Consider the following 25,244-nt stretch of genomic DNA (forward strand, 5'->3'; position numbering starts at 1 on the left):
GAGGAAAACTAAAATTTCTTTGTTATCCAGCTGCAACTTTTTACCCATTTCCCTTTCTTAGTGGTGTCATGTCCTTGTATGTTAGGTTCCCTCATAGGTAATGCTTATTCTAACAGAGACATCTGTCCTAAACTGAGTAACGTGTTCTTGTGTATTTCAGAACTGTAAAAATGGGGAAATATTAGCGTATTCAAGGATAATAGCTGGAATATAATGGTTTTGCTTCTATCAGTTGTCTAAATCACTCAGTATTTTTGTAGGATGGTTTACTTATCTGTAAAACATGGAATCCTGGGCCTTGATTTTGTACAGGCTAGGCCCGGTCCACATTTTGCATGCGTTTGTAATGGCATAACTTGTCTTGATTGGCACAGCCTGGATATTTGACAAACCCTTGGTGCTCCTCAGTTGAATTAACCATTTCATCTGGCAAGTAGTGCACATAGTGATTCTGGTGCTGTGTGCCGTTGTGGGCATGAACACCGCAGATCAAATATAATCACTTCCTGATGTATCATTTGTCTCTAGATGATCTCTCAACTAGAGATAGTTGAAAGAAAGATGCTGAAAACATAGAGAAAGGACGAATCAATGTCTCTTTAATTTTTGTTAGTCAGAGCCTGCCTATTTGTTTTAGGTAAACGCACCTTAAAGCAGAAAGCAAATACAGCAGCTTTGAACAAATAAATGTTCCACATAAACTTATTAAAGGAGGTAAGCCGGTGCTAGCCAAATTTTTAAATTATTTTTTTGAAGACATAGGTTAGAAAGATCTGTTCAAAATGCAGGTTTTTATAAAGTTTGCAGCAACTGAGGTAGATATCTAATGGTATTTCTGTCTTAGGAAGAAAAGTCACTTTTTCTTTCAGAGGTGTTAGGATGACATGTTAAAATGTACTTGCTGAAGATACGTTATTGTAGAAAGCACTGATATAGTGGACTTGCCTGAGCACAAAGGTGCAGTGATTTAATTAAAGGTGTGGTTTAATTAAGGGTTTGAGTTGTATAAAGCCTCATTTGTCTGGACTGTTGGCACTGTGTACACATAATAAATTTAAGTGAACTTTGCCCTTCTGCACCTGTATGCTTAGGGATAGAATACTTTAGAATCACAGAAAGGTTTGGGTCGGAAGGGATCTTCAATGATCATCTAGTTCCAACCCCCCTGCCATGAGCAGGGACACCTTCCACTCGACCAGAGTGCTCAAAGTCCTGCCCAAACTGGCCTTGAACACTGCCAGGGAGGGGGCAGCCACAGCTTCTCTGGGCAAGCTGTCCCATTTTAAGTTGTGTTTGTATCCAAACTCTGTAACAGTGTCTTTTAAACAAATCATGCTCCTTTGAAAAAAAAAAAAACAGGCCTAATCTGAAGTGTAGCTAGTATGTTACTTGCTGAAGCTGTACTGGGAATATCAACAGTGGTATTCAGACCGTTTAGTCTGAATGTTGAACTGCTGTTGATGATGTTGATTGTGGCTCCACATAACTGACTGCCTTTATGTGTTTGATGGGACTTAGCTGGATGGCAATCAGGATCTTAACCTCAAGTATGCATTTGGTATACTGACACCTGGAAAAGTGATACAGTTGGGTATTTATGAACTGTAACATAACTTTTTTTTTTTTTTTTTTTTAGTTGCAGATTGAAGTATCAGGGACAGAAAGTAGTTTGGATGATGTGTTTTGCCAGCGTATCTCTGCAATTTCTGTTTTAACAATGGACAAGTGTAAGCACATAGGACGTCTGCGACTGGCCCAAGATCACTCCATTCTCAATCCTCAGAAATGGCATTGCGTGGACTGCAATACTACCGAATCTGTGTGGGCATGCCTCAGCTGCTCGCATGTGGCGTGTGGGAGATACATTGAAGAACATGCACTAAAGCACTTTCAGGAGAGGAGTCACCCGGTGGCATTAGAAGTCAACGAGCTGTACGTTTTCTGTTATCTCTGCGATGATTATGTTCTTAATGATAACGCAACTGGTGATTTAAAACTTTTGAGAAGTACATTAAGTGCAATCAAGAGTCAAAACTATGAATGCACTACTCGAAGCGGAAGGACTTTGCGTTCTATGGGTGCAAGTGATGATTCTTACCTTTCACATGGTGGTGCCCAAGCCTTGCTTCGGAATGAAGATCGCATGTTCACAGCTCTCTGGCACCGACGGCGTGCGCTCCTGGGCAAAATATTCAGATCATGGCTTGAGTTGACGCCTACTGGGAAAAAGATTTTGGAAGAAGAAAGGCGTCAGGAAGAAGCAGAGGAAAGAAGGGACAAAGCTAGGAAAAGAAGACAGGAACGAAAGCGTGAGTTGAAAGCAGAGATGGAAAAGATGCCTCCAAGAAAGAGTAGTCGTTTACAAAATCAGATTAGAATGTCCTCAGAAACAGCACCCTGCCTACAAAAAACATCACAGAACATGGAGTCTGTGGCAGAATTGAAAAAAACTTATACCTCAGATGAAGTAAGATTGAAAAAAATAAGTGACTCTCCAATTAAACGAAGGCCCACGGTGACTCCTGGGGTAACAGGACTGAGAAACCTGGGAAATACATGCTATATGAATTCTATCCTGCAGGTATTAAGTCACTTGCTTATTTTTCGAGAATGCTTTTTAAAGCTTGATCTCAACCAAACTCAGGAACTGCTAGCAACAGCAACCAATGGTAAAACCAGATCTTCATCTAAACACCCATCAATAGCTGCCTCTGCATTGCATGTGAATGAGAACCAAGAGAAAGTAAAGGGATCATCTTCTGTGAGGCGGCCTAGTTTATCCTCCGGATTAAGTGGAGGAGCATCAAAAAGTAGAAATATGGAACTTATTCAGCCCAGGGAGCCCAGTTCAAAGCATATTTCTCTCTGTCATGAGCTGCATACTCTATTCCAAGTTATGTGGTCTGGCAAATGGGCGCTGGTGTCTCCTTTTGCCATGCTTCATTCTGTGTGGAGACTAATTCCAGCCTTCAGAGGATACGCCCAGCAAGATGCTCAGGAATTTCTCTGTGAACTTTTGGATAAAGTGCAGCAGGAACTGGAGACTACAGGGACCAGATACCCAGCGCTCATCCCTGCTTCTCAAAGAAAACTTATAAAACAAGTTTTGAATGTGGTTAACAACATTTTTCATGGACAGCTATTAAGTCAGGTATGTTTTATGTTTTTTTTTTTTTTAATTTGAGGCGTGTAATGATTTGTAGTTATGGATTTATACTGGTCAGTGATGGGCATACTTCAAAGGTGTATATATAGCTACTGTGGAGGGATGGGGAGAATATATTACACACAATTTCAGAAGAAGGGTCATTTGGATACTCCTAAAACTTTGAACAGAAGAGTCACCTGATAAACATAAAAGCGATAAATTTGTGGGTTTAGAGCACACCTTTGCAACTACTGAGAAATATCTGACTTTGCTACTAAGCTTCAACTAATTTGCAGGAACTAAGAATTTACACTTTTAAGCATGTAGTTACAGTGATACTAGATAAAAGGTGTTAATCTTGTCTAAGTGGAAACTGATTAGGTAATGGATGCCAAGCAGGAAAGTATTTCAGTAAATAGCTTGAATTTGAGATTCGTTACTGTAGAGTAATTGCCTGTCATGATGTTATGTACTGGAATACTACTTTTCTGTTGCAAAACAAAGACATAGAAGGCTATGTCAACACAGGAACCAAATTTGTGGGGTGGAGGCAACAGTTGTTTTCCTTTTTTCTGCCTGACTCCTTTCTTCTTCTCCGCTCCCTGTTAAGTACGTCTGTGTGTCCTCTTACTATTATGTGTATCCCAACTGTGTGCGTGTACAAACGTCTGAGAACTGACTGAATGAACAAATGCAGAGTTCTGTTGAATTAGTCTAAAAACCAACCGTATTGCAGCAGGAACGAAAGTCGAGAAAGTCTTGGCCCTCTGGACTTGGTCTTTAGTATGCGTGCACATGTTACTGAGGGAGTGCAGAAGCGTTTAATGGATATGTTGTGTAAAGGAGTAGAGGTTTAACACAAATTAACAAAAATGTGGATGTTCTGATTATTCTGACTATTTGATTGATGGTTTAACGTTTTAGTACGTCAAGCTAGAAATCAAAGTGGGTTTTGGCTAAGATAGGGTTGTTTACTGCTATGATATCTTTAAACTTTGTAAGATAGCAGGACATTTAAAATTAGGATTCTTTGCAGCATATGTTAGCTTTTAGGTCATCTTGGGGTTTGTGTAACTTCTAGAAACTCTTATATCTACTGGTAAAACCAGATCATCCTCTACCTTCCATTTGGCCTGGTGTAAGAACATTTCTGTTGGCATGCTTCCTTTCCTCAGGGCAGTTAACATATCTTGTATCAGGGTTGTGCTAATATGTCTCGTATATTATGTCATTTCTATTTGAAAATCACATTCCTCTCCAAAATAGTAACTTCGTTAGTAAAACAAAGGAATTGCTTAAATATTCTGACAAGGCCTGGCTGCATTCCAAGCCTTCTAACAGGTCTCACTTTTTGGAAAGAATTTTCAAGGCTCTGAAGCCACTAAGCATTATTTCAGCAGTACCACTTCTTTTACATGTTTTTAACTTTCTTATGTGCAGAGGCTTGTGACTAGAAACTCTCCCACTTCCCTGAAACTAGGGAGGGGAATAGTGCGAATTCACTCAAGTGTCATCGAGTAAGACTGAAAGGGAATTAAACAGTTTTGAGCTGTCCTGTGACTTCCTTCTGTGACTACCACACACAGCTCTTTTACTGCAGCTGGTCAGTGTCTGTTTGCAAAATACAGCCCTGACAAACTTCAGAATGCTTCAAGTGAGAGGAACAAGGGAAAGAGTATTGAGGCTGTTATCTGTAGTCATTTTTCCCCGGCTCATTAGGCAGTTCCCACAGACAGTGTCCAGCTCTTTACCTCCTAATGTTCCCTTTGTCTTTGTGTAAGCATCAAAAGCAAAAGGTAACCCCTGAAGATTTACGTTTCCTCCTCGGTAAAATTTATTCAGGTCATCGTAATGATTCAGACTCTGGTGTTTGCACGTGGAAGGATGAGCTTTAAAACCTCTATTAGGCAGTTACTTTCCTCTCCTCAATAAGATGCCTGCATCGTGATTTCGCTAGGTGTTGAACTGCTATAATGAAGTTAGCAAAAAAGGCACAAAAACATCTATGCAGGGCTGAAGAAAAATGTGAAAGACTTCTTGCTCTATCACCACACCTTTGACAATGTTAGCTACTGAAAGCAAGGAGTATATGCTTTTGTCCTTGTGTGCTTAACTTTACCCACAAGCTGTAAGAGTATTACAGTTTCTCTCTAGAAGATAGTTGGAGCTATAGCCTGCTGCATTTATTAAAAATAGAGTGAGATTTTAGTCTAGAGTGTTTAATAAGCTACATCTTAATTCAGCAAATAAGGGGAACTGAGAGGCTTGTTTCTGTGCAGCAGTTGCCTTCTGTTTTAGGGTCACTAAAAATTATTATATTTACTATGCCTTTGTCCTGAAAATAATAGTTAAAGATATTTGATTCTGTGAGGTACTCAAGTGCAGTGAAGTCAATCTTCTTGACCTTCAAACCTCAGCAATACTATGAACAGTGTGCTTGAGGATCATTTACAATGCAGATAAGCTGTGTGTTTGCTTAGGTTTCACATTACTTTCACATGTGCAGTAAAACATTTTCCCTCTTCTTCAAGCTGTTCTATTTTAACTTGAAGTGAAGTCATGATCCTGAGTTTGCCATCAGTCTGGTGCTATTGAAATGGCTGCCTGGTTCAGCATGAACTGCATTTGGGATATAAGATTAAGAAAGGAGAAAATTGGATGTGTGAGAATCTTCTGCAGATTACTTTTCGATAACTAGAAAAAAGCTTTAGGTGATGTCAAAACAACTGCACATTTTATATGGGTTCGTTTTTGTTTTGCCATGTTCTCAGCTGATTTGAAGTCTTCTTCATCTACTACTTGAAATCTTTTACTGTTTTATGGGATACTAGACTAAGTAGTGAGTAACTCGAGGAATAGTATGAGTAGATTGCCTCTTGGCCTTTTAATTTTTTTTTATTTCTTTATTCCAATATCGTTTTTAGGATCACAGCTTTTTCCTCTGCAGTACAAACTGTGGAACTTCGATACCCGGTATGTCTAAGGGAAGTAAAGACAGGATGTATAGCTACAAAACCCTTCCCCTCTGTTCTTTCCTTTTTCACATGCTAGTTTTCCTTCCATGATTGCCTGGAGAAAGTTGTTCTGTATAATTTATTAGGCAAAGGAGTCTGTATCTTGTAAAACTGTGCTTTCCAGGGGCAGATCTCCTGGAGCAGTTGCTTGTCCCTCTCAGCCTTGCTGGGACCGTGAGTGGATGCCAGTATGTCTATTAAAATCCAAATTGTTTTCAATCCCTCAGTGCTTGTACTCTTGTGGAAGGTACCCACTGTCTCCTGTCCTCCATCCTTCAATGGGAAAGGAGAGAGAAAATACTACACAGTTCCACTCTGAAATTTGCCTGAACTTTATTGATGTTAGAAAAGTTCAGCTTTGTTGGGGAAAACAGGTTGTCGGGCTGATAGAAGACACGCATGAAGTTCTCTGCTAGTGGGAAACTGACACATACTGATCCACAGATTTTTGGAGTACCCTTCAAGGGCTCAAGCAGGTTAGCTACTGTCTGTCTGGAGGTTTTTGGCTTGTGTTTTTTAAATTGTCCCAGCTACATAGCACAGTATGAAACAATTTTTAAAGTATCTTTGTTTCCAACTTTGTCCATATTAAGCAAGGAAATGGGCAGGTATATTTTTAAAAATCCAGAAATTGAAATAGCAGATTTTAGCTTCCAAAGTAAATATATATTTTCAGCACCGCTTTGGGAAAATTGTGTCCCTCATGTCCACAGAAATCATACTAGCAGGAACTCTGGTGTGTGTAGTTACACCAGCATTAACATTTTTTGTCAGGATGATTTATACTGAGGGGGAGGAAGGCAGGGAAACTAGCATGAAGTAAGCTGATCTAGACAATCTAGCTGATCTAGGGAGCTAGCCTAGCAGATCTAGGAAATCTGCAGATATTTATGCTGGCAAAATGTGTAGACACAGCTTCTACCTCTTGAACTTCAGCTTTTTAACTAGATTGCTTTACCCTTAGGATAAGATTGAGTACACAGATTTTGATTGCTTGAAAGTTAGAGGGCCATTATTTTAGATAGTATTTTTGGCTGATTTGGAGGCACTCTTGAGGTTGGGAGTATAGCACGTATACATCTCAAATGAATTGCCTGATACAACTGTCTCCCAGTGCAACCCGTATAGTACGAAGCTTTCCGGAACTAAGAAGTGGTAGTTAGGAAGGAAAACAGATACTGGATGTTTCATATATCTTGTGCTTTTTGGCCACTGGGTTGGTAAAACTTGTACCACTGTGTTGGTAAAACCCTAAAAACTTCCTAAAGTTCAAAATAAACCTCTTGTCATGAAAATTACCAGGAAAAAAAAATTACTTTTCTGTTAGCCAGACAGGATGATTCTAAATATGTTTATCTACTCTTAAATAATGCTGAAATAGTAATTCAGGTTATTGAATCCCTTAGTATTGTTAATTTTGTGAAGAGATGTAAAGGTGTATATGAGTCTAATAGTAACAAAATAAGTTCTCAAAATAGTCACTGAAGATCAAATTATTATCTTAGAATCTTTCTGTTACCAAAATTATATTATTATTATTTGAGAAATTTTTTGTTACCAAATATTGTCTTCCCTCAGTTACTCAACTTTCATTCTTCATTTTTCTGATAACTTCCCGACCATTAAGTTCACGTGTACTTGTATACATGCACACACAGAATTGTTGAGGTTGGAAAGGACCTCTGGAAATCAACTAGTCCAACTCTGCTCAAAACAGGGTCACCTAGCACAGGCTGCCCAGGGTGGTGCACAGTCAGGTTTTAAGCAGCACCAAGGAGGGAGGCACCACAGCCTCTCATGGCAGCCTGTGCCAGCACAAGACCATCCTCACACTAAAACCAGTTTCTTCTTCCAAGTGGACCTCCTGTGTTTCAGTTTGTGCCCATTTCCTCTCATCCTGCACTGGGAAGAGCCTGGCTCCATCTTCCTTCCTCCCCGCACCAGGTATTTACACACATTGCTGAGATCCCCCTGAGCTTCCCTCTTCCGGGCTGAACGCTCCCAGCGCTCTCAGCCTCTCCTCACACACCAGATGCTCCAAGCTCTTTCATCCCCTTTGTAGCCCTTTGGTGGACTCATTCTACCAAGTCTGTGTCTTGTACTGGGAAAGGCAGCGCTGGACCCAGCCCCCCAGCTGCGTCCCAGCAGGGCTGAGGGGAGGGGAGGCATCACGGCCCTCGAGGGTGCTCTGCCTCCCACAGCCCCGCAGGCTGGTGGCCCGCTTTGCCCTGCCGGCACGTTGCTGGCTCGTGGTCAGCTTGTCCCCCAGGGCCCGCAGGTCCTTCTCTACGGCGCTGCTTCCCCAGGCTGGACTGGTGCCTGGGGTGTTCCTGCCCAGGCACTGCCCTTTGCTGAAGCGCATGAGGTTCCTGCTGGCCCGTCTCCCCAGCCTGTCCCGCTCCCTCTGGATGGCAGCAAGACCCTCTGATGTATCAGACACTCCGCCCAAGTTTGTGTCATCTGCAAACTTGCTGAGGGTTTAACAGACTTGGTCCCAGTATCAACCCCTGGGGTACACCACTAATGTCTGGGCTCCAGATGCATTCAGTGTCAATGACCATAATGGGCTGAGCCTGGCATTCAGTTTTCAGTCCACCTCGCTGTCCTTTCATCTAGCCTGCACTTTTATCATTTTTTTCTGTGGGGATGTTATGGGATACAGTGCTGAAAGCCTCACTGAAATAGATAAACAGCATCCACTGTTTTCCACTCATCAACTGGTTATCTGTACCAGCCATCTCAGTGCAGGAAGAAGGCTATCAGGTTGGTCAAGCCTTATTTTCCCATCATAAATCCATGGTGCCTGCTCCAAAATCATCGTCTTATCCTTAGTATCTTTGGAAATGGTTACCAGGATTGTTTGCTCCATCAGCCTTCCCACAGATCAAGGTGATGCTGATTGGCTTGTGGTTCCCCAGATCCTCCTTGAAGACAGTAGTGGTACTTGCTTTCTTCCTGTCATTGGGAACATCCCCTGATTGCCAGGACCTTGCCAGGACCTTCCAAAGATGGAGAATGGCTGGCCTTGCAACGCCATCAGCCAGCTCCTTCTGTTCTTTCAGTTTAATCTGGGATAGCTTCTAATTCTAGGCAAGCAGAAGGGGAAGGACATTTTTCTGTGGCTAAAAAAGGTGAAGTAAGGGAGGAGAAAAAATAAGGTTCGTGTTGATTTATGTGAAAGCTGCTTTGGTACATAAGTCAAGGAAGAAAATTAATGTTGAATTATAAATGCAATGTTTTACTGAACTGGTGGGTGTTGCAAAGCAGTAAATGTTGATGATTTCTTTAGAGTGCTGTTGATTAAATTCAAATTTAATGTAACTGATCAAAGAAATAAATAGCCAATGCAATTTTAACATCCTTTTGGAGTGGTAAGTTATTTAGGAAACTGTTTTGGGGTGGGTTTTGAAAGTCTTCTGTGTGGATTCCACTGCTTTTGGATATGGTGCCTTACATAAAGCTGTTTGCCTAGATTTCTGTTACAGCAACACCAAACAGTAGTGAAAGTGAAAATCAGTGGCTGTGCTGGTGTGGGAACGAGTTTCCTCTACAGCAAAGTTGTGCTTAGTTCCCCCATGTCTCGTTATGACAAACCTAGCTTGGGTGTGAGGTTTTTCCCCAATAATTCACCATTCATTATAGCAATGCCTAGTAAGAACTAGCTTTTGATATCTCTGATATTAAAAAAAAAAATTAAAAAAAATCCAACCCCAAACCTTTTGAGTAGTTACAGATCCTGTTTAAGATGGAATCTGAGCAAAGTGCCTCCCCACACACACAGAGCAGAAGAACAGTGTGCAGTGCTCAGAGGAAGCCAGACCTAGAGAGTGGTAAAGTAGGTTCTAGCCAATGTAGTATGTAAACTATGTTTAAAGTTTTAAAGGCAGTGCCTCTCCTTTTAAGTCTTGCTCCCTTTACTGGCTCAACCAGTGTATTTCAGAACAGATTGTCTGAGAGAAGTGGAAATGTGCAGTCTTTGGGTTGTTTGAAGCCCTTCAGTTTTGGGTCGTATGCTGTGAGCTAAAGTTTGGGAGAGAATGCTGAGGGTGACTGTCATGCAGTGCCGGGTATTTAAATCTCACCCTGAATAAACTATTAAATACTATGAGAACTTCAAGTAGGAGGATTTGTACTTAAACCAGTCCATGACCTGTATGCTGATTTATATATTCTGATACTAGTCTCTGTGCTTTTCTATGTCACCTGAATCACAAAGTGGTTGTCAAGTTGCTTTCCAACTAGATGAAGGTGACATTTTAAGTTAATCTATAGGAAGCCATTAATCACAGACCCCTGTTTACTGCGATTATGCTTATGTTAGTCTGTTAAATAGATACAGGTAATTTTGACGATGGTGTATGCTCATCACTACCAAGTTTTACAGTATGGACTGTCATGTGGAATTCCATATTATAGCAGCATCCTATAAATCCCCTTCTACTTTGGTTCCTTTGCTGTGGAAAAATTCAATTACTACTCTTTCTATATATGTTTCATGTAGTGAAAACTTAAGTTGTAGTGAAAGCACAAAAATGAGACTGGCCATCTTATTGTTCTTAAAAACCAAAAGAGAGTTGGAGCAGAGATGGAAACAGTTGTCTTTCTTCCATACAAGTGCAGGGAACATACATAGGCTAAACAGTTGATGATGGAGTTGGCTTCTTCTGCAGCGATATGTTAACTATTTTCTTTGGCTGCATTTAGGCTGAGTGCCATCCGGGGCAGTGGCTGTCCATCAAATGATTGTGGGCACAATGATGCTTGTCAGAGTAGCCTCCATGCTTAGCTTGAATCAAGCAATTTGATCCAGCTCTTTTCAGTCTGGCCTTTGGCCCATGATTGAATACTGAGCTTTAACCAAACAACTGCGTATCGTAACCGTGTTTCAAGGCATGAGAGGGTGGCCAGGGCAGAACAGAAGGTAGAGATTTCAGACTGGCTAAAAACAGTTATTTACTTTCTTTGTTCTAATGAAAACTTCTCATGAAGCTTTGTTATAAATGACAGCATTAAGGCTTCCTAAAACAGTCATTATGGAATACAATGGGGAGGTGAAATCAAACTCTGAATTTGTAAAATACAGTAATAAAAAGACACACATCCCTAACCAGACTGCTAGAGCAGACTCCGTTCTCTGTTGCTGTTGTGCACACTCACACCGTAAAAAGTTAGATTGGGGTTTTTTTGTTTTGTGTTCTTATAAAAACCTCACATCTTGTATAAACTGCTCAAAAGCTTGTTGAACAATTTCAGTGCTTTTCATGAAAAAATGAAATCTGGCTTGCACAGTGTGATTGGCAGTGGAGCGTCCATTTAGGACAGAAAGCAAAGCGGTGGGAGTGCTGTAACGCCAGTGCTGATGGACAGGTCAGTGCAGAGGGATTCCATAGAAGGGCAGGGATCCTCCTACTTGTTGAGTAATCCATTTTGTAAGCTTGGGCCTGGCTAAGAAAAATACTTCCAACCTTTGTTCCAGCCCTGATCTACCTCTCATTTACCGTGGAGTGAGAGTGTGTGCAGGAGCGCTAGCGCATCGCGGCTGGTACGGTTTGTGTGCTTACCTGAATGCGTCAGGTCGCTGGGCTGCTGGCAAGTATGCAAATCCCAGGTAACTCTTAAGGATGTAACTCAGCTGCAGCCTCAAGGTGGGGTGGAGTCTCTTGCATTTGAGTAAATAAGTGCAGCTGTAGAGCACTACAGGATTTTGTCGACACAAATCAGCTTTGCTCACAGTTGCATGATGAGAAGCAGCAGTAGTGCATCAGTTGATTTTTTTGGGGTTTTTTGAGAGGCAAGAATCGGAAGCTGGATCAGCTATTTCTTTCTTTTTCTTTGGGTTAGTACTTATTAACTAGTTGGGAAAGAGGATCTTAAAAATAACCTAGATTATTAACATTATACACTGAATTTAAAACCTCAGAACTTGTTAAAATTACGTGTATTGAGTTCATGTATGTAGTTCATTCTGAGCCCATTAATCTTCAGTGTGCATTCGTGTGCAACAAATTCTTAAGTAACTCGTCAATTAAATAAACTTTTGGCCCAACAAAATCACCCGTTTGTACAGCAGAAATCTATTAGTCATTCTGTGTTTAAGCTAGAGTTAGCTTGAACTGTGGCCAAATGTATCATTTTCTCTCCAAGTCTAGATTCCAGCTCTGAATTACTAATAGTTTGTGGCTTTGAAACGTTGCCAGATGTTAGCACTTAGAAGAGAAGCTCCTGTCAGTGTAAATTAAAACAGAAGATTCTCCTCTTTTCTGCCATGTAAGTTCGAAGTTTTGTTTTCTAAGAACGAAGCAGTGGCGTTTTCTTCTTCTTAGAACTTAAAGCAACTAACAGCTTTCCTAACTTCACTGCTAAACGCGTGTCCTGGGACAGAAATACCCATGTGCATTAGGTAGCTAATGCATAGCTCGTGTATAAGCTGTTGTAGCTAATGCAGGTATTAAATGACAACTCACAAGATCACCTAGGAGGAAGGCACCGTAAAGGTGACAGATCTGTCCTTCTATAAATGATCATGAAATAACAGACAAAGCAGGGTGAATAATTACGTAACAGCAAACCTTCAGAGGAAAACAAAGGAAGTCTTGAACAAACCTGAGTGTATTTTTACACTTGAGTAGCTTTACCAACCTAACTGAAGAGAACTGCACTGAATTTATGTAGAACAGCAACACAAAGGCGTGCCTGTGAAGTACCAATATTTGGATCCCTTGTGGGTTTTCATTCCTGTATTACTACGTCTTTGTGTTAGTTGTTCCAAACAACTTGTGGTCTTTTCCTAAACAGGAATCATGCTTACAGAGATTTAATATGGCAATTATTTACCCTTGTGGTGCAGACTGAAGGAGATATTTGATACTCCATTTACTGTAAAACACGAATGGTGGTGTCTTATCACACCGGGCTGTTAATTCTGAGCTGATAAATAACAGTATCTTGACAGTAGGTCCTATATGAAATTTTGAGTCCCCTTAATCTTTTTGGTGGGAAAGTTTAATTACAAGGAAAGGGGGGGTGGGAACGTGGTGGATGCTTCTGGAAGTTCTGTCATAGCCATCTATCTCAGCCCAATTAGAGTTCAGCTCATTTTCAGAATGCATCTTTTCTAGAGCAGTAGAGCTAGAGCTGCTTCAGTTAGTTAGTGGTCCACTGCAACTTTTAAGCCAATAAATACATTAACAGTAGAAAACTCAGGTAATTACTCTTCAGGATTGTGTTGCATTGAACATACCAAGGTGAACATATCTTCAGTCACACACATACACACACACACACGCAGACTTGGTATTTGCTGGTATTTCTTTATAGCCGCTATGCACTATGCTTGTCACAGTCCAAACAGAGCTTCATTACCGCGTAGGTTCAGCTGGTAATAGAAGTTACTCATCCACGTGGGTCGTGGAAGGCTGGAGGTCCTTTGCAGGAAGACTCAAATGATGTGACACTCTATAAGCAGCTTGAGCTGGCTTTTAGAAGACTGCAGTGCAAACCAATGCCTAACGTGTTGCCATTCCAGCATAGAAGAGCTACCACGTTTAACTTACTTTCCTACATATTGAATGTTATCATAAATTAATTGTCCCCTGCCGTATTATCTGCGTTTTCCAGGTTGACTCACTTCACTTGACATTTTATTTATGTTGTCTTACTGCTTGTCCTTTCCCTAGTGTGACGATGGATCCACTTACTGAAAGAAGAAATAAATTATTTTTACCTGTTAATTTTTCTTTGAAGAAGTGTGCTTCCTAATCCAGGCTTCCCTGGAAGACTTACAAAGTAAGAAGGATATGACTTTAAAATCCCCAACGGTTGGGGTTGGGGTTTTTTGTTTGTTTGTTTGTTAAATTAACCTAAACTGTAGTTTCTCTCTTTCATGTAAATTTTCCTTTTGGAGTATTTCTTTTTGGAGAAAAGACTTCCGAGACTCCATCAGCTGCTTTCTCTTGGACAGTCCCAGACAGACCATTTTGACACTGCTTTTCTTTCTCAGTAAAACATAAGAACACTTACCTATTTGTGATAACAATATTGGACATGCTGCTTCAGAGAAAAGACATTAGGTGTATCATTCCTTTTAAGTGACTCTGTCTTGTCTTTGGTTGCATCAGTTATCTCTAGGAAAAAATTGTTGGTTTTTTTTTTTTTTTTTTAGAGCTATGTTGTGGTACACCTTTAGCAAAGTGAAGTTCTTGAGTGTAAACTGGTGAAATATTGTTTTACAGGTTACATGTCTTGCCTGTGACAATAAATCAAATACTGTAGAACCTTTCTGGGACCTGTCCCTGGAGTTTCCTGAGCGGTATCACTGCAATGGCAAGGAGATGGCGTCTCAGTATCCATGTCTGCTGACAGAAATGCTGGCCAAGTTTACAGAAACTGAAGCTTTGGAAGGAAAGATATATGCATGTGATCAGTGCAACAGTGAGTAAAGGCAGTATGTACTCATGCATACGTTCTCTGTGTAAAATATAAAGTAAACTGACAGTGAAAGTATAAAAGGAAAATGCTAAAAGTCTTAAAGGATCTTGCAAACGAAGTCCTTCTTATGTCCTGGTGTGATCACTTGACAGCTATTACTCATTACCTAGAAGATGGAATTGTTCAAAGGATGTGTTAAAGTGTGATGCTTCTCTAAGATAAAGTCTGATCACACACTAATGGGGATTCTGATACTCCCAGCTTCTTTAATTAAGGTGACTAACCTAAGTGACCGCAAGTATTTTCTACTTACATCATAAAGTAATCCTTGCAAAGTGGCTCCCGAGCATGTCCTTTTTAAGGAAGCACATACAGTAGCTACTTAGGTCCACCACACAAATCTGGTGGATAAATCTTAGACTGAAATACAAGGCTGTTACTGAGATTTGTATTGTGTAACTGTGTGTTTGGCCTCAGCAAAACGAAGGAAGTTTTCGTCTAAACCAGTTATACTCACAGAAGCTCAGAAGCAGCTTATGGTGTGTCGACTACCTCAGGTTCTCAGATTACACCTGAAACGGTTTAGGTAAGTAGTACCACAACAAACGGTGCTGCAAACTGACCAGTTCAGTCCTGCTCTTCCGTTGTTTGGGATCCGTGTTTTTCAGCATCAGTTTCATTTCCGTTTACTAGTATGATGAGAAATAGTTATTACAAACTTCTTTTTCTTGTTTAATTTAAACATCCGTAAGCTATGCTGTAAGCAGAGAATTGACCTTTTGGATTCCAACTACTTGCTGCTTTAATACCAGAATGATTTCATCCTTCTTTTCAGTCAAAACCTACTCGCCTTGTTGTGAACTCTGCTGGTAAAAATTAATCTTGTGTTATATTCAGGTAGAGTCAATGCTCGTATTCACTAACGTACAAACCGAGATTGTATTCAGTGGAAGCCTCACCTACCTCCCCATAGCCAAATACACCAGTGCACTAGCCTGAGAGTGAGGAAGTGGGGACTGCATCTCTGAGCCCTCAGCCCACGTGTTAGTCCGTGACCTGTCCTGAGTACAAAGGAAACTGAAAATGAGATCGAATAAATGAGAAATACCATTGAGATACAATATGTGTGAATTACTTCCCACTGACCATTACACAGATCTTAAGATGGCTATTTCAGAATATGAGAACAGCGGCTACCGTAGACACATTTTAAAAGGCCTTGAAATAGAGAAGTGAAAGAGGAAACCTAGGAAGAAAGCGCGCAAATTAGCATTTGTTTTGTGCACAGAGACAACAGTGAAGATAGCATTTGTTGCGTTAAAACATAATTCACAACGCTGTGTTCTTTCTTTGAAAAAAAGAAGTTAGTTTTCATTTGACTTAACGTTCCAGGTGGTCAGGACGCAATCATCGTGAGAAGATTGGCGTACATGTTAATTTTGATCAAATGCTGAACATGGAGCCTTACTGCTGCAGAGAATCCCTCAAGTCCCTCCTGCCCGACTGCTTTATCTACGACTTGTCTGCTGTGGTGATGCATCACGGGAAGGGCTTTGGCTCAGGGCACTACACTGCCTACTGCTACAATTCAGAAGGAGGTAGGAACCACCGGTGAAATCAGGAGTGTGGGAGAAGGGGGTGTTGGTCCTTCTAAACGGGTGAGCTTAATGTCTTTTCTCAAAAGCAGAGAGGACTCACTGCAGCTGAACTGCCTGGAATGGGGATTGCAGTTCTGTAGACCAAAACAGTTCACTTTGTGTGCTGGTTTGTGGAACGTGTTCTGGCTATAAACTCTCCTGTAAATGTGAGGAAGCTAGGCTGGGCTTTTAAAACATAGAGGCAGATATGCTAGATTAACTGAAACAGCACAACTCGTTAAATGGTACTGAACGCTAATTAATTATTAAATGTAATGCAATTCTCTCACATCAGTGTCCTGACGGACTTGTTTTGGTGTATTTCTTCACTGCAGGGTTTTGGGTACACTGCAATGATTCGAAACTCAACATGTGCACTATGGAAGAAGTATGCAAGGCTCAAGCCTACATTTTGTTTTACAGCCAACGACTTACTCAGGCAAGTGGACGTGGTAAAATACCGTGTCCCGGCACAGCTGACAGCCAGCAGCACACAGAGTTAGCTGACTGTTCCGTGGGGAGCAGCAGCAGCTAATCCAAAGCCAGTTAACTGCGTGTATGGTAAAAGTTCAAACTGTGTTTTGACATATGTCAAAACTATATATTTTTAAATGAAATGAAAGTACAGCATTGTACTTTTTTTACTTTGTGTACAATGTTTATATACTTTTGTATTAGTTAAAGTACTCTTCACAATTGTTAGTGAAAGTTTTTATTGACAGTAAGTAACTTTCTAAGTACCTAGAGTTTCAATACAGCTATTTTTTTTAAGAAAAAAGATTGCTATTTGCATTTAACTCTTACCTCAGGCTGTTTTTTTAAGCTGGTTTTGTATTTTGATAATCTTTTTGAATTGGTTTAGAAAAATGACTTTCAACCAATGACAACCGATGTTTCTCTGGTTAATTTTCTATATATGCTTATGTACATTTTATAGTATAGTTCTAATGAGATCATGATTCTTACTGTCTGCAGGAATTGCTACTAGGGCTTAGAGTATTAACATTCACCAGCAAGGAATGTTTTACGTGTCAAACAGTAACTGAACTTTATGTAGGAAACTTTCTGTATGTTCTTCATGACTAAAGTGAGATTATTTTGCAAGCTTCAAGGGAACTACACTAAAGAGACATTGATAGAATTCCTTAAAATCTGAAATCGGGGAAATAGAGCATGTACTTATTTTCATGTAAGTGTGTAAGAGAAGCGTTTAATAGCACAAAAATTTGTCTTTACCAAGACTTACATGTTTTAGCCTTAACAAGCCTGACAACTCAAGTGCCAAATTCAGAGTACTGATTTTGACAACCGGGGGCTTTTTATTCCAATAACTCAAAAAGCTTTCTTAAAAAAACAACAAAACCACACTCCCCCACCCTGCTGCCATTGCTACAAGAATGTTAGCACCCTCTTTCTTGCACTGGACAAGCTTACTTTAAATCATAGCTAGCGTTGTCCATTTCAGTACTCTCTAACGCAAACCACTGAAAAGAAGCTGTAAAATTTGTATGAAAGTTTTCAGTCTGACTGGTTTCATTAGCTACATCTGCTGTACCTGCTCTGCGGTCCTACCACTAGCATTAACACAACTGTGCCTTGAGGAGAATCTAACAAGCAGGAATTATCAGTCTTTCTCCACATGCAGTAGTTAATGCCGAGTAAATTTTAATTGTGAAGTTCTTTTGCATAAGTCCTATGCAAATTGTTACCTCATCTTCTGCAAAGTTTATACCTCAATAAAATGCCTTGATGTGGACAGAAAACCGCATGTGTACTGGAATTAGTTCCTACATTATCATGACAACTTTTTTTTTAAATTATTTTTAAACTGTCTAACAGGGGTTAAGGCATTAACTAGAAGCCTGCTTTGGCCCTCTGACACTGATTTAGCAGCTGGTTTTATTCATGACTTTTCCTGCCCTTTCTGTCTATGTTTCTGAAAGATGCTGTATTACAGCGAGCACGTAGTGGCCTCAGATCTCAAACTTGCTTCGCCTTGTGCTCATCCTAATTCAATGTGCAAAAGCGGTTTAGTCTTTCAGTTGGTTGGTTTGTTGTTTTGGTTTTTGGTGTTTTTTTTTTTTTAAGCCAGGGGCCACCTGCTGAAGTGAGCTGAGCCACCAAATCTACTTGCGCTGGCTGGGCAGGCAGTCTTTCAAATACTTCCCTTCTCTGCTCTCTTTTCTGGGGAGGAGATGGAGGTAGTTTAAACACTTCTTTCTACTGATAGGTAGTTCAGGGGAATAGAAAGGAAGGGGAAAGGGTTGCGCTAAGACCTTTTCATCCCCAAAGAGCATCTCAACCAGACATATAGGGGTCCTAAGAGACCCAAGCATTAATGGAAGAGTCTGTCTGGGGACTTGTAGAGAGTGAGGGCGGGGGGGGGGGGGAGCTTGTTAGTTGCAAGCACCAGTATCAAGTGCGTACTCAAGTCCCTCAGAAAGAATCTTTTTCCTGCCATTTTTTCTAGGAGGATTGCCTAGGCTGTGCTTCTTATGGCTGTTCCCCTGCGTTTCCTCTCGCTGCAGCAAGCGCTACTAAGTCTCAGGGCTTTCTCTGAAAGACATCGTTAGCTCAGCAATGGCAAATTCTGCATTCTTCCCCTTGGTGCTCTCTTGGGTAGAGCAAGAGAAGGGAAGGAGAAAGGAAGGACACGCTCAAACATAGAGTTCTAGTCCTAGTCCAAGCAGCAGGGAGGCTAGAGACGATTACTGCAGTCCAGCATAAGGGCGAGCTAGTTCAGGTGCGCTTCACAACAGCTTCTGCTTTGGTTCTTAATGCTTGCTGGTTCACGTAGCTAGCTCTGCACCCTTGAGCTAGAGTAGGGCTTAAGCCCAGCATGACTCTGTGTGCTTACACTCTGCCTGGCCTCGCTCTGGTAAGTATCTAAGATGATAGAGCTCTAGCTGGGGCGATGGAAGCGGCGCGTTCAGGACCAGCGACAAAACCAGCAGAAACACCATAGCGGGGGCAGAAGCCTACATCGTGCTGTAGGCCGTCGGAAACCAGACAGCTGTTTGGTCAAAGGCCACCTGTCGGCTGGGCAGCAGCTGTTCCTGGGGTCAGGGTTCCACAACTCCCCGGCTGGAGTTCTGCAGGGCAGTAAAGCTAAGGCTCCAGCACCTGTATCGGCAACAGGGGTACAGTTAGGTAGAGTGGTCTGTTGTATCAGAAGAGACCCAGGTGAACACCCCTGATGGTTCCAGAGCACCCTCCTTTAATCAGCAGGGAGCTGCTCTGGTAGCTAAGTTACTTGCAGGAAAGACTAATCACATGAAAGCATCTCAAGAAGCCTTAACCCTCCACTCTCCACCTTCATTTAACCTGCATTCAGAAAAAACGGGGTCAGGTTGAAGGTTCAGCTCCACCACTACCTTGCTAAGAGCTGTCTCAAGCCCAGATACCTGCCACCTGACTACCTAGAGCTCCGCACGCTGCCCTTGCTGAATTTCCTCTCATTGCACAAGCACTCGGTGCTGCTGGGAACTCGGTAAAGCCATTGTGCAGCAACTACTGTTAATGAAAGGTGCAGGACCCCCTCATACACGCTTTGTAAGCAGTAATTTGGCAGCCAGCAGTAGAGTGAACATGCACACCGCCTCTCACTCAAGACAGAAACACTTCCAGTAATTATAATTTCACATGCACTTTTGAGATCTCTCGCTGACTCCCTTCCTCAGTCCTTCAGGAGAGAGGCTGGATTTATTTTTTTCCCCAGATACCCAAGGGAAGTGGTACTGGGCCTTCACTAGTCACCTGCCAAGTACATTTGAGGAGAGTGCACAAAACCGTTGATCGTGGAAGGGGCCGCCGGAGATTGTAGAGTCCAACTCTGCTCAAAACAGGGTCACCTAGCACAGGCTGCCCAGGGCGGTGCACAGTCAGGTTTTAAGCAGCACCAAGGAGGGAGGCACCACAGCCTCTCATGGCAGCCTGTGCCAGCGCAAGACCATCCTCACACTAAAACCAGTTTCTTCTTCCAAGTGGACCTCCTGTGTTTCAGTTTGTGCCCGTTTCCTCTCATCCTGCACTGGGAAGAGCCTGGCTCCATCTTCCTTCCTCCCCGCACCAGGTATTTACACACATTGCTGAGATCCCCCTGAGCTTCCCTCTTCCCGGCTGAACGCTCCCAGCGCTCTCAGCCTCTCCTCACACACCAGGTGCTCCAAGCTCTGTCATCCCCTTTGTAGCCCTTTGGTGGACTCATTCTACCGAGTCTGTGTCTTGTACTGGGAAAGGCAGCGCTGGACCCAGCCCCCCAGCTGCGTCCCAGCAGGGCTGAGGGGAGGGGAGGCATCACGGCCCTCAAGGGTGCTCTGCCTCCCGCAGCCCCGCAGGCTGGTGGCCCGCTTTGCCCTACGGGCACGTTGCTGGCTCGGGATCAGCTTGTCCCCCAGGGCCCGCAGGTCCTTCTCTACGGTGCTGCTTCCCCAGGCTGGACTGGTGCCTGGGGTGTTCCTGCCCAGGCACTGCCCTTTGCTGAAGCGTGAGGTTCCTGCTGGCCCGTCTCCCCAGCCTGGGTGGCAGTGCCCCCACCTGGGGTACCAGCCACCTCACCCTGTTGCGCATCACCTGGAGACTCGCCCAGAGCACACTCTCACACACCGTGCAGGCCCAGTCAGCCCATTCTTAAACCAAGAAACGGTACCGTTTTCCAGTCCCGAGTGGTGATGGATATAGATGCATCCAGGCAGCACGCAGCGGGATTACGTCTTCACTTTTATCTGCTGGCAAGTAAAGCTTCTATAGAGCTCTGTCCAGTGTATGGGATTCGGAGAGTTGGCCTGAGAAAAAAAAAATGGTAATTTCAAGAACTGGGGAAGCAGATGTGCAAAGCTCAGAAACAACTAGGCAAAAGGCTTTCTTTTTTTTAACTGCTGATTAACCTATGCAGGGGGGTGGTGGGTTTTTCTTTTTTTTTTAAAGCACTGTAGCTTTGCAAAAGGAGAGAGGTCACCATCGGTATAAAAGCATTGCTAAAAGCTGTATGACTTAACCTTAGTTATGAGTCGGGTGGCTGCCAGGGCAAACCTATTTTTGCTCCAAAAATCTTGAGAGTCACAACACTGTTGTCTAATTATTTTTTCTTTTACTTTAAACGTACTCAAACATTTCAAATTATAAAACCAGAACCGCCTCCTGATTCCTTGTAGGAAAAAAATATAATATGCTCTAGAAAAAAAATCAGATTAAATAACATCCTGCTTCAAAGCATGCTATGCTTTTCTCAAGTTCCATGGTCTTTATCTCTAAACACACCTTCATAAAACCATTTGGCAGAAACATTATTTTGTGAATGACTTAAGCAAACAGACTGCCTGCCTTTGTTTATGGACGGCTGATTGATGTTCCACAGAATGCCGAGTACCAACACGTTGGAAGTGCAAGATCCTGGCAAATGATTAACTATAAAAAGCCCAACTCTCTTCTTCCTTCCTGTATGAAAAATATTTGAAATAAGTAGGATCTGGCAAAGTTCCTCTACCTCCAAACACCACCTGTAAAAATCAAATTAACAAATTCCAGTCATGTTTACACATCACAGCATTGAGTTTCCATGATACCATCTCACTGCTTTTGTACCGTTACGCAATAGGGGTAGTATTTTGATACACTGAAGATAACACAACACTATGAAGTTCTAAGAGGCACTAGCAGTTCCCTCCCTAGATTCCATGTTTTGGTCTTGTCTTTAAAAAAATCTAGTTGCACCCACCCTTAAAATACCGGCTCCCTTGCAAGCCAGGTTGCTACACAGCAGCTCCCACGAAAGCCAGTGCTAGAACTGCTTTGTTATTTCACAAGCTAGAGTCTGAAGTAGAAGAGTACATACCTAGGGATATACCTTACAGTTGCTACTTAGCACCAAGTTTATTTCCATTTTTAATAAAATCTGCCTCTAAGAAGGGAAAACCCCAACCTTTCTTGTAAAGTGGTATTTTTAAAGCCAAAACACGAAGGGCGAAACCCCAAGGAAACCTACCATCAACGCACAAGTGGGAAAACATTTTAAAAAGGAGACCCACGACTCTGCATATACTACCTCTTCGGTTCAAGTAAAAGCAGTAGGATCTGGCCTTTGGATGGAAAGCCCCTGCAGTTTTACCAGAATTTTGTATTTTCTATGAAGTACCCATGCTGCAGAAGCTCTGCGAAACAAAGACATCCAAACCCATGTCTCCACACAAACCTTCCACTTCCCAGCTGGCTGTGCTGGTGCCCACCAGCCCTCTGTTTCCCCCTCCCCCGTTACAGAAGGCATTTGACCTGGGGGTCCCATGCCCAGCTCCAGCCAGGGGGCACACCACCCAAGGGAAGGCACCAGGGCAGCTCCAGCCCTCACCCTTCGCTGCGGGCAGTCGCTTTCTTGGCAACAGCCAGAGGCTCTCACCCAAACTCTCTGGTTTGGGACCAAGTCACATCTGCTTTGCTTCCGTAAGCTGCGGTCAAAATTTCCGCCTCATCCTGCTCCTGGCGCGCAGGCAGAGGGGGCGGGCTCCGAACGCTTCACCTACCTGGGCAAGGCCACCGCAAAGGGACAGAGCCACCTTAGGGTGCTGCTAGTGCGGTTAAACACCAGACAAAGCAACTTTGCTCTTTGAGTCAGAAAGCTAGTACAAGGGTCCATGAAATCAACGGAAGACTTATTTAGGCTGAAAACTTCTTTGGGCAGGTGATCAAAAAGTGGGGTGGGGGGGAAACTGACAGACCAAACCCCACATCTAGGAGGAGAAGCATGTCAAGTCTAAAATTAGTCTCCTGGTTCGGAAAACCTTAGGCCGTACTGTCACCAAAAGGACAGGCCATGAGGTCCAGCTGCACATTCTGTAATGGCATGTGGCGTTTCAAGGTCTGCATGAAGGGAAACACCCTGCAAAGTAGGTTCTGACCTCTCTGCTTTGGCACCTCTAATAAATGTGCTCTCCTCAAAAACTTAACGGTTCTGGTGCTGCATATGCTCAAGAAACAAGATGATCACCATCTGCTGGGTGTTTCAGGAAGACAGACTTCAATACCTGGCTCAAAAGTCTTCGATACAACTTTCTAAAGTGACAAGACAGGATTATAACTGCCCTTAGAGCAACAGGAAGAGCATGAAAGCAGTAGAGGAATTTTATTTTTTTTTTAAATCCAAGGAGGAGGTGGAAATAGGCCTCACCTTCTGTACTGACAGGCACCAATGCAGGACGGTCAGCAGCACAAGAAGCATGTATCCAGACAAACCAAATTAAATTTAATGGCAACAAATAATCACCATGTTCTCCAAGTATTTTTCTGAGGCATCTCCTCTACAATCTGTTATGTATGATTACCAGCTTCCGTACATGAATTAGCAAACAGACAGTGAGTTAAAAAGTTAGGAGAATAGGTCCCACAGTCCAAAGTAGCTCTGCTAGTCTGAGTCTTTCTATTATGTCCAGATAAAAGAAAAAGACAAAGGGCGGAAAACAAATCACTGATCTATAATACAAAGTGTTCTTGAAGTAACCATCAGTGAAGACAAACGAGCCATAAGCTGTAGGAACAGTATCAAGTGCCACTGAGCTATTAACAGACTATCTTTCTAGAGAAAAGTCTGGAATTAGTGGGTAAGAGGCTAAAAACTGAAGCAGATTGGTCTTTCTTGGTTCTAGCAGAATTTGTAGTAACCAGGCTCGTTACAAAAATAGGTAAGTGAGCTGGAAGCCATCCATTCTACCAGAATCTGCTCAAATCAAGGCAAAAAGTGCATCAGCAGTACGGCCCTGTGAGCATAAATAAAAATAGCAGCAGCCAACATACCCAGCAACCCTGTTCCTCAGACCCCTTCAAGTGCCCGTTTTTACTCTGCGGTGTACAAGCACGTACACTACCTACTGTTTGTTTGGAAGCGGAGACACACATGCCCACACAGCTGCATAAATTACTTAAAATTCATTGCTGGGATGCCAAGAATCCCAAACAGCAACAACAGAAATACACATTTCAGTATCCTATTTCATCCATTTCTACAAGTTTAAGCAGTACTAAGTTTAAACAATACTTACAATTGTGAAAAAACCCACCCATGTCTATTATTTTTAAACTGTAGCCAGTACAGGACACTGCTCCTCTCCAAGCTGCAGCTCACATACTTGGACAAAAAGGCAGCTTTTACCCAAAAAGGCAGAGGGGGAAAGAACCGGTACTTCTACATTAACATGAGCTCCTCTATAAACAAACACAGGCTGTCACTGTGAAGGAGCAGGTGAAACGTCCATTTCCGAAGCAGTTAGGTTTAAGGCACCGTTGCTGACCTATTAAAAAAAATTGTCAATTTTGTTACCAGTAACTACGTAGAATTTTAATACGCAAGTCATGAGGTAAATATACAGCGCAGGAAGACACAGTGCATCTAGGCCTGAAGAGCCACGGGATTTAAGTTACCTTTACACATGAGATTCAACAGTCAGATTCACTGCAGCAGGAAGACACATAGTGACCTCTTACATCAAGGAAAACATCAAATACTCCAGATGAGTTTGCCTGTATGGAAGAACTTTTAACACCCCAAAATAACAGTTTTCGTTGTCCCCACAACTTGTCCGATCGAATGTGAACTTTGAGGAGACTGGGAATCACATCAAGGAACATTTTACTTTGCCAATAGCAAAGACTACGTAGGGGTATGTACTGATAGTCACAGCTGACTTCAGCCCGAAGTTGCGTGCTGCTGAGAACAGCAACAGAGACCACCAAACGTGCTCGATACGTTCTACTGCAGCTGAAGTCTAACCTGAAGGCTGGCACATTCAAAACCAAATCACACCACGCACCTTCCCTGGCACGTTCTGTCCTGCAAAGAGTTGATGACTTCTTGCCCGGTATCCCAGCTCTGACAAGACTGGGATAAACAAGCACGGAAAGGCCAAGTTTCATATTAAGACAGGTCCAGTTTCAAGACAAGAAATGGCAAATCAAGCTTGTAAAATATTTAATAGAGCAGTTTCCCAGCAGACTCCTGACCAGAATCATAACCAGACTTCTAAAAAGTATATA

The 25,244-nt window shown here is 42.4% G+C and overlaps 1 protein-coding gene across 1 annotated transcript; it reads left to right on the forward strand.

Annotated features, from left to right (window-relative positions):
* Positions 1-1,702: 1,702 nt before the first annotated feature.
* On the forward strand, positions 1,703-16,761 carry USP44 (ubiquitin specific peptidase 44). Its single transcript, XM_086470901.1, has 5 exons — positions 1,703-3,151; positions 14,394-14,592; positions 15,067-15,175; positions 15,982-16,187; positions 16,562-16,761. The coding sequence occupies exons 1-5, from the start codon at positions 1,718-1,720 to the stop codon at positions 16,759-16,761; spliced, it is 2,148 nt and encodes a 715-aa protein (XP_086327027.1). The 5' UTR covers positions 1,703-1,717.
* The last annotated feature ends 8,483 nt before the right edge of the window (positions 16,762-25,244 follow it).

Source organism: Leptosomus discolor, chromosome 1, assembly GCF_034619465.1.
Source record: "Leptosomus discolor isolate bLepDis1 chromosome 1, bLepDis1.hap2, whole genome shotgun sequence".
Lineage (NCBI taxonomy): Eukaryota > Metazoa > Chordata > Aves > Leptosomiformes > Leptosomidae > Leptosomus > Leptosomus discolor.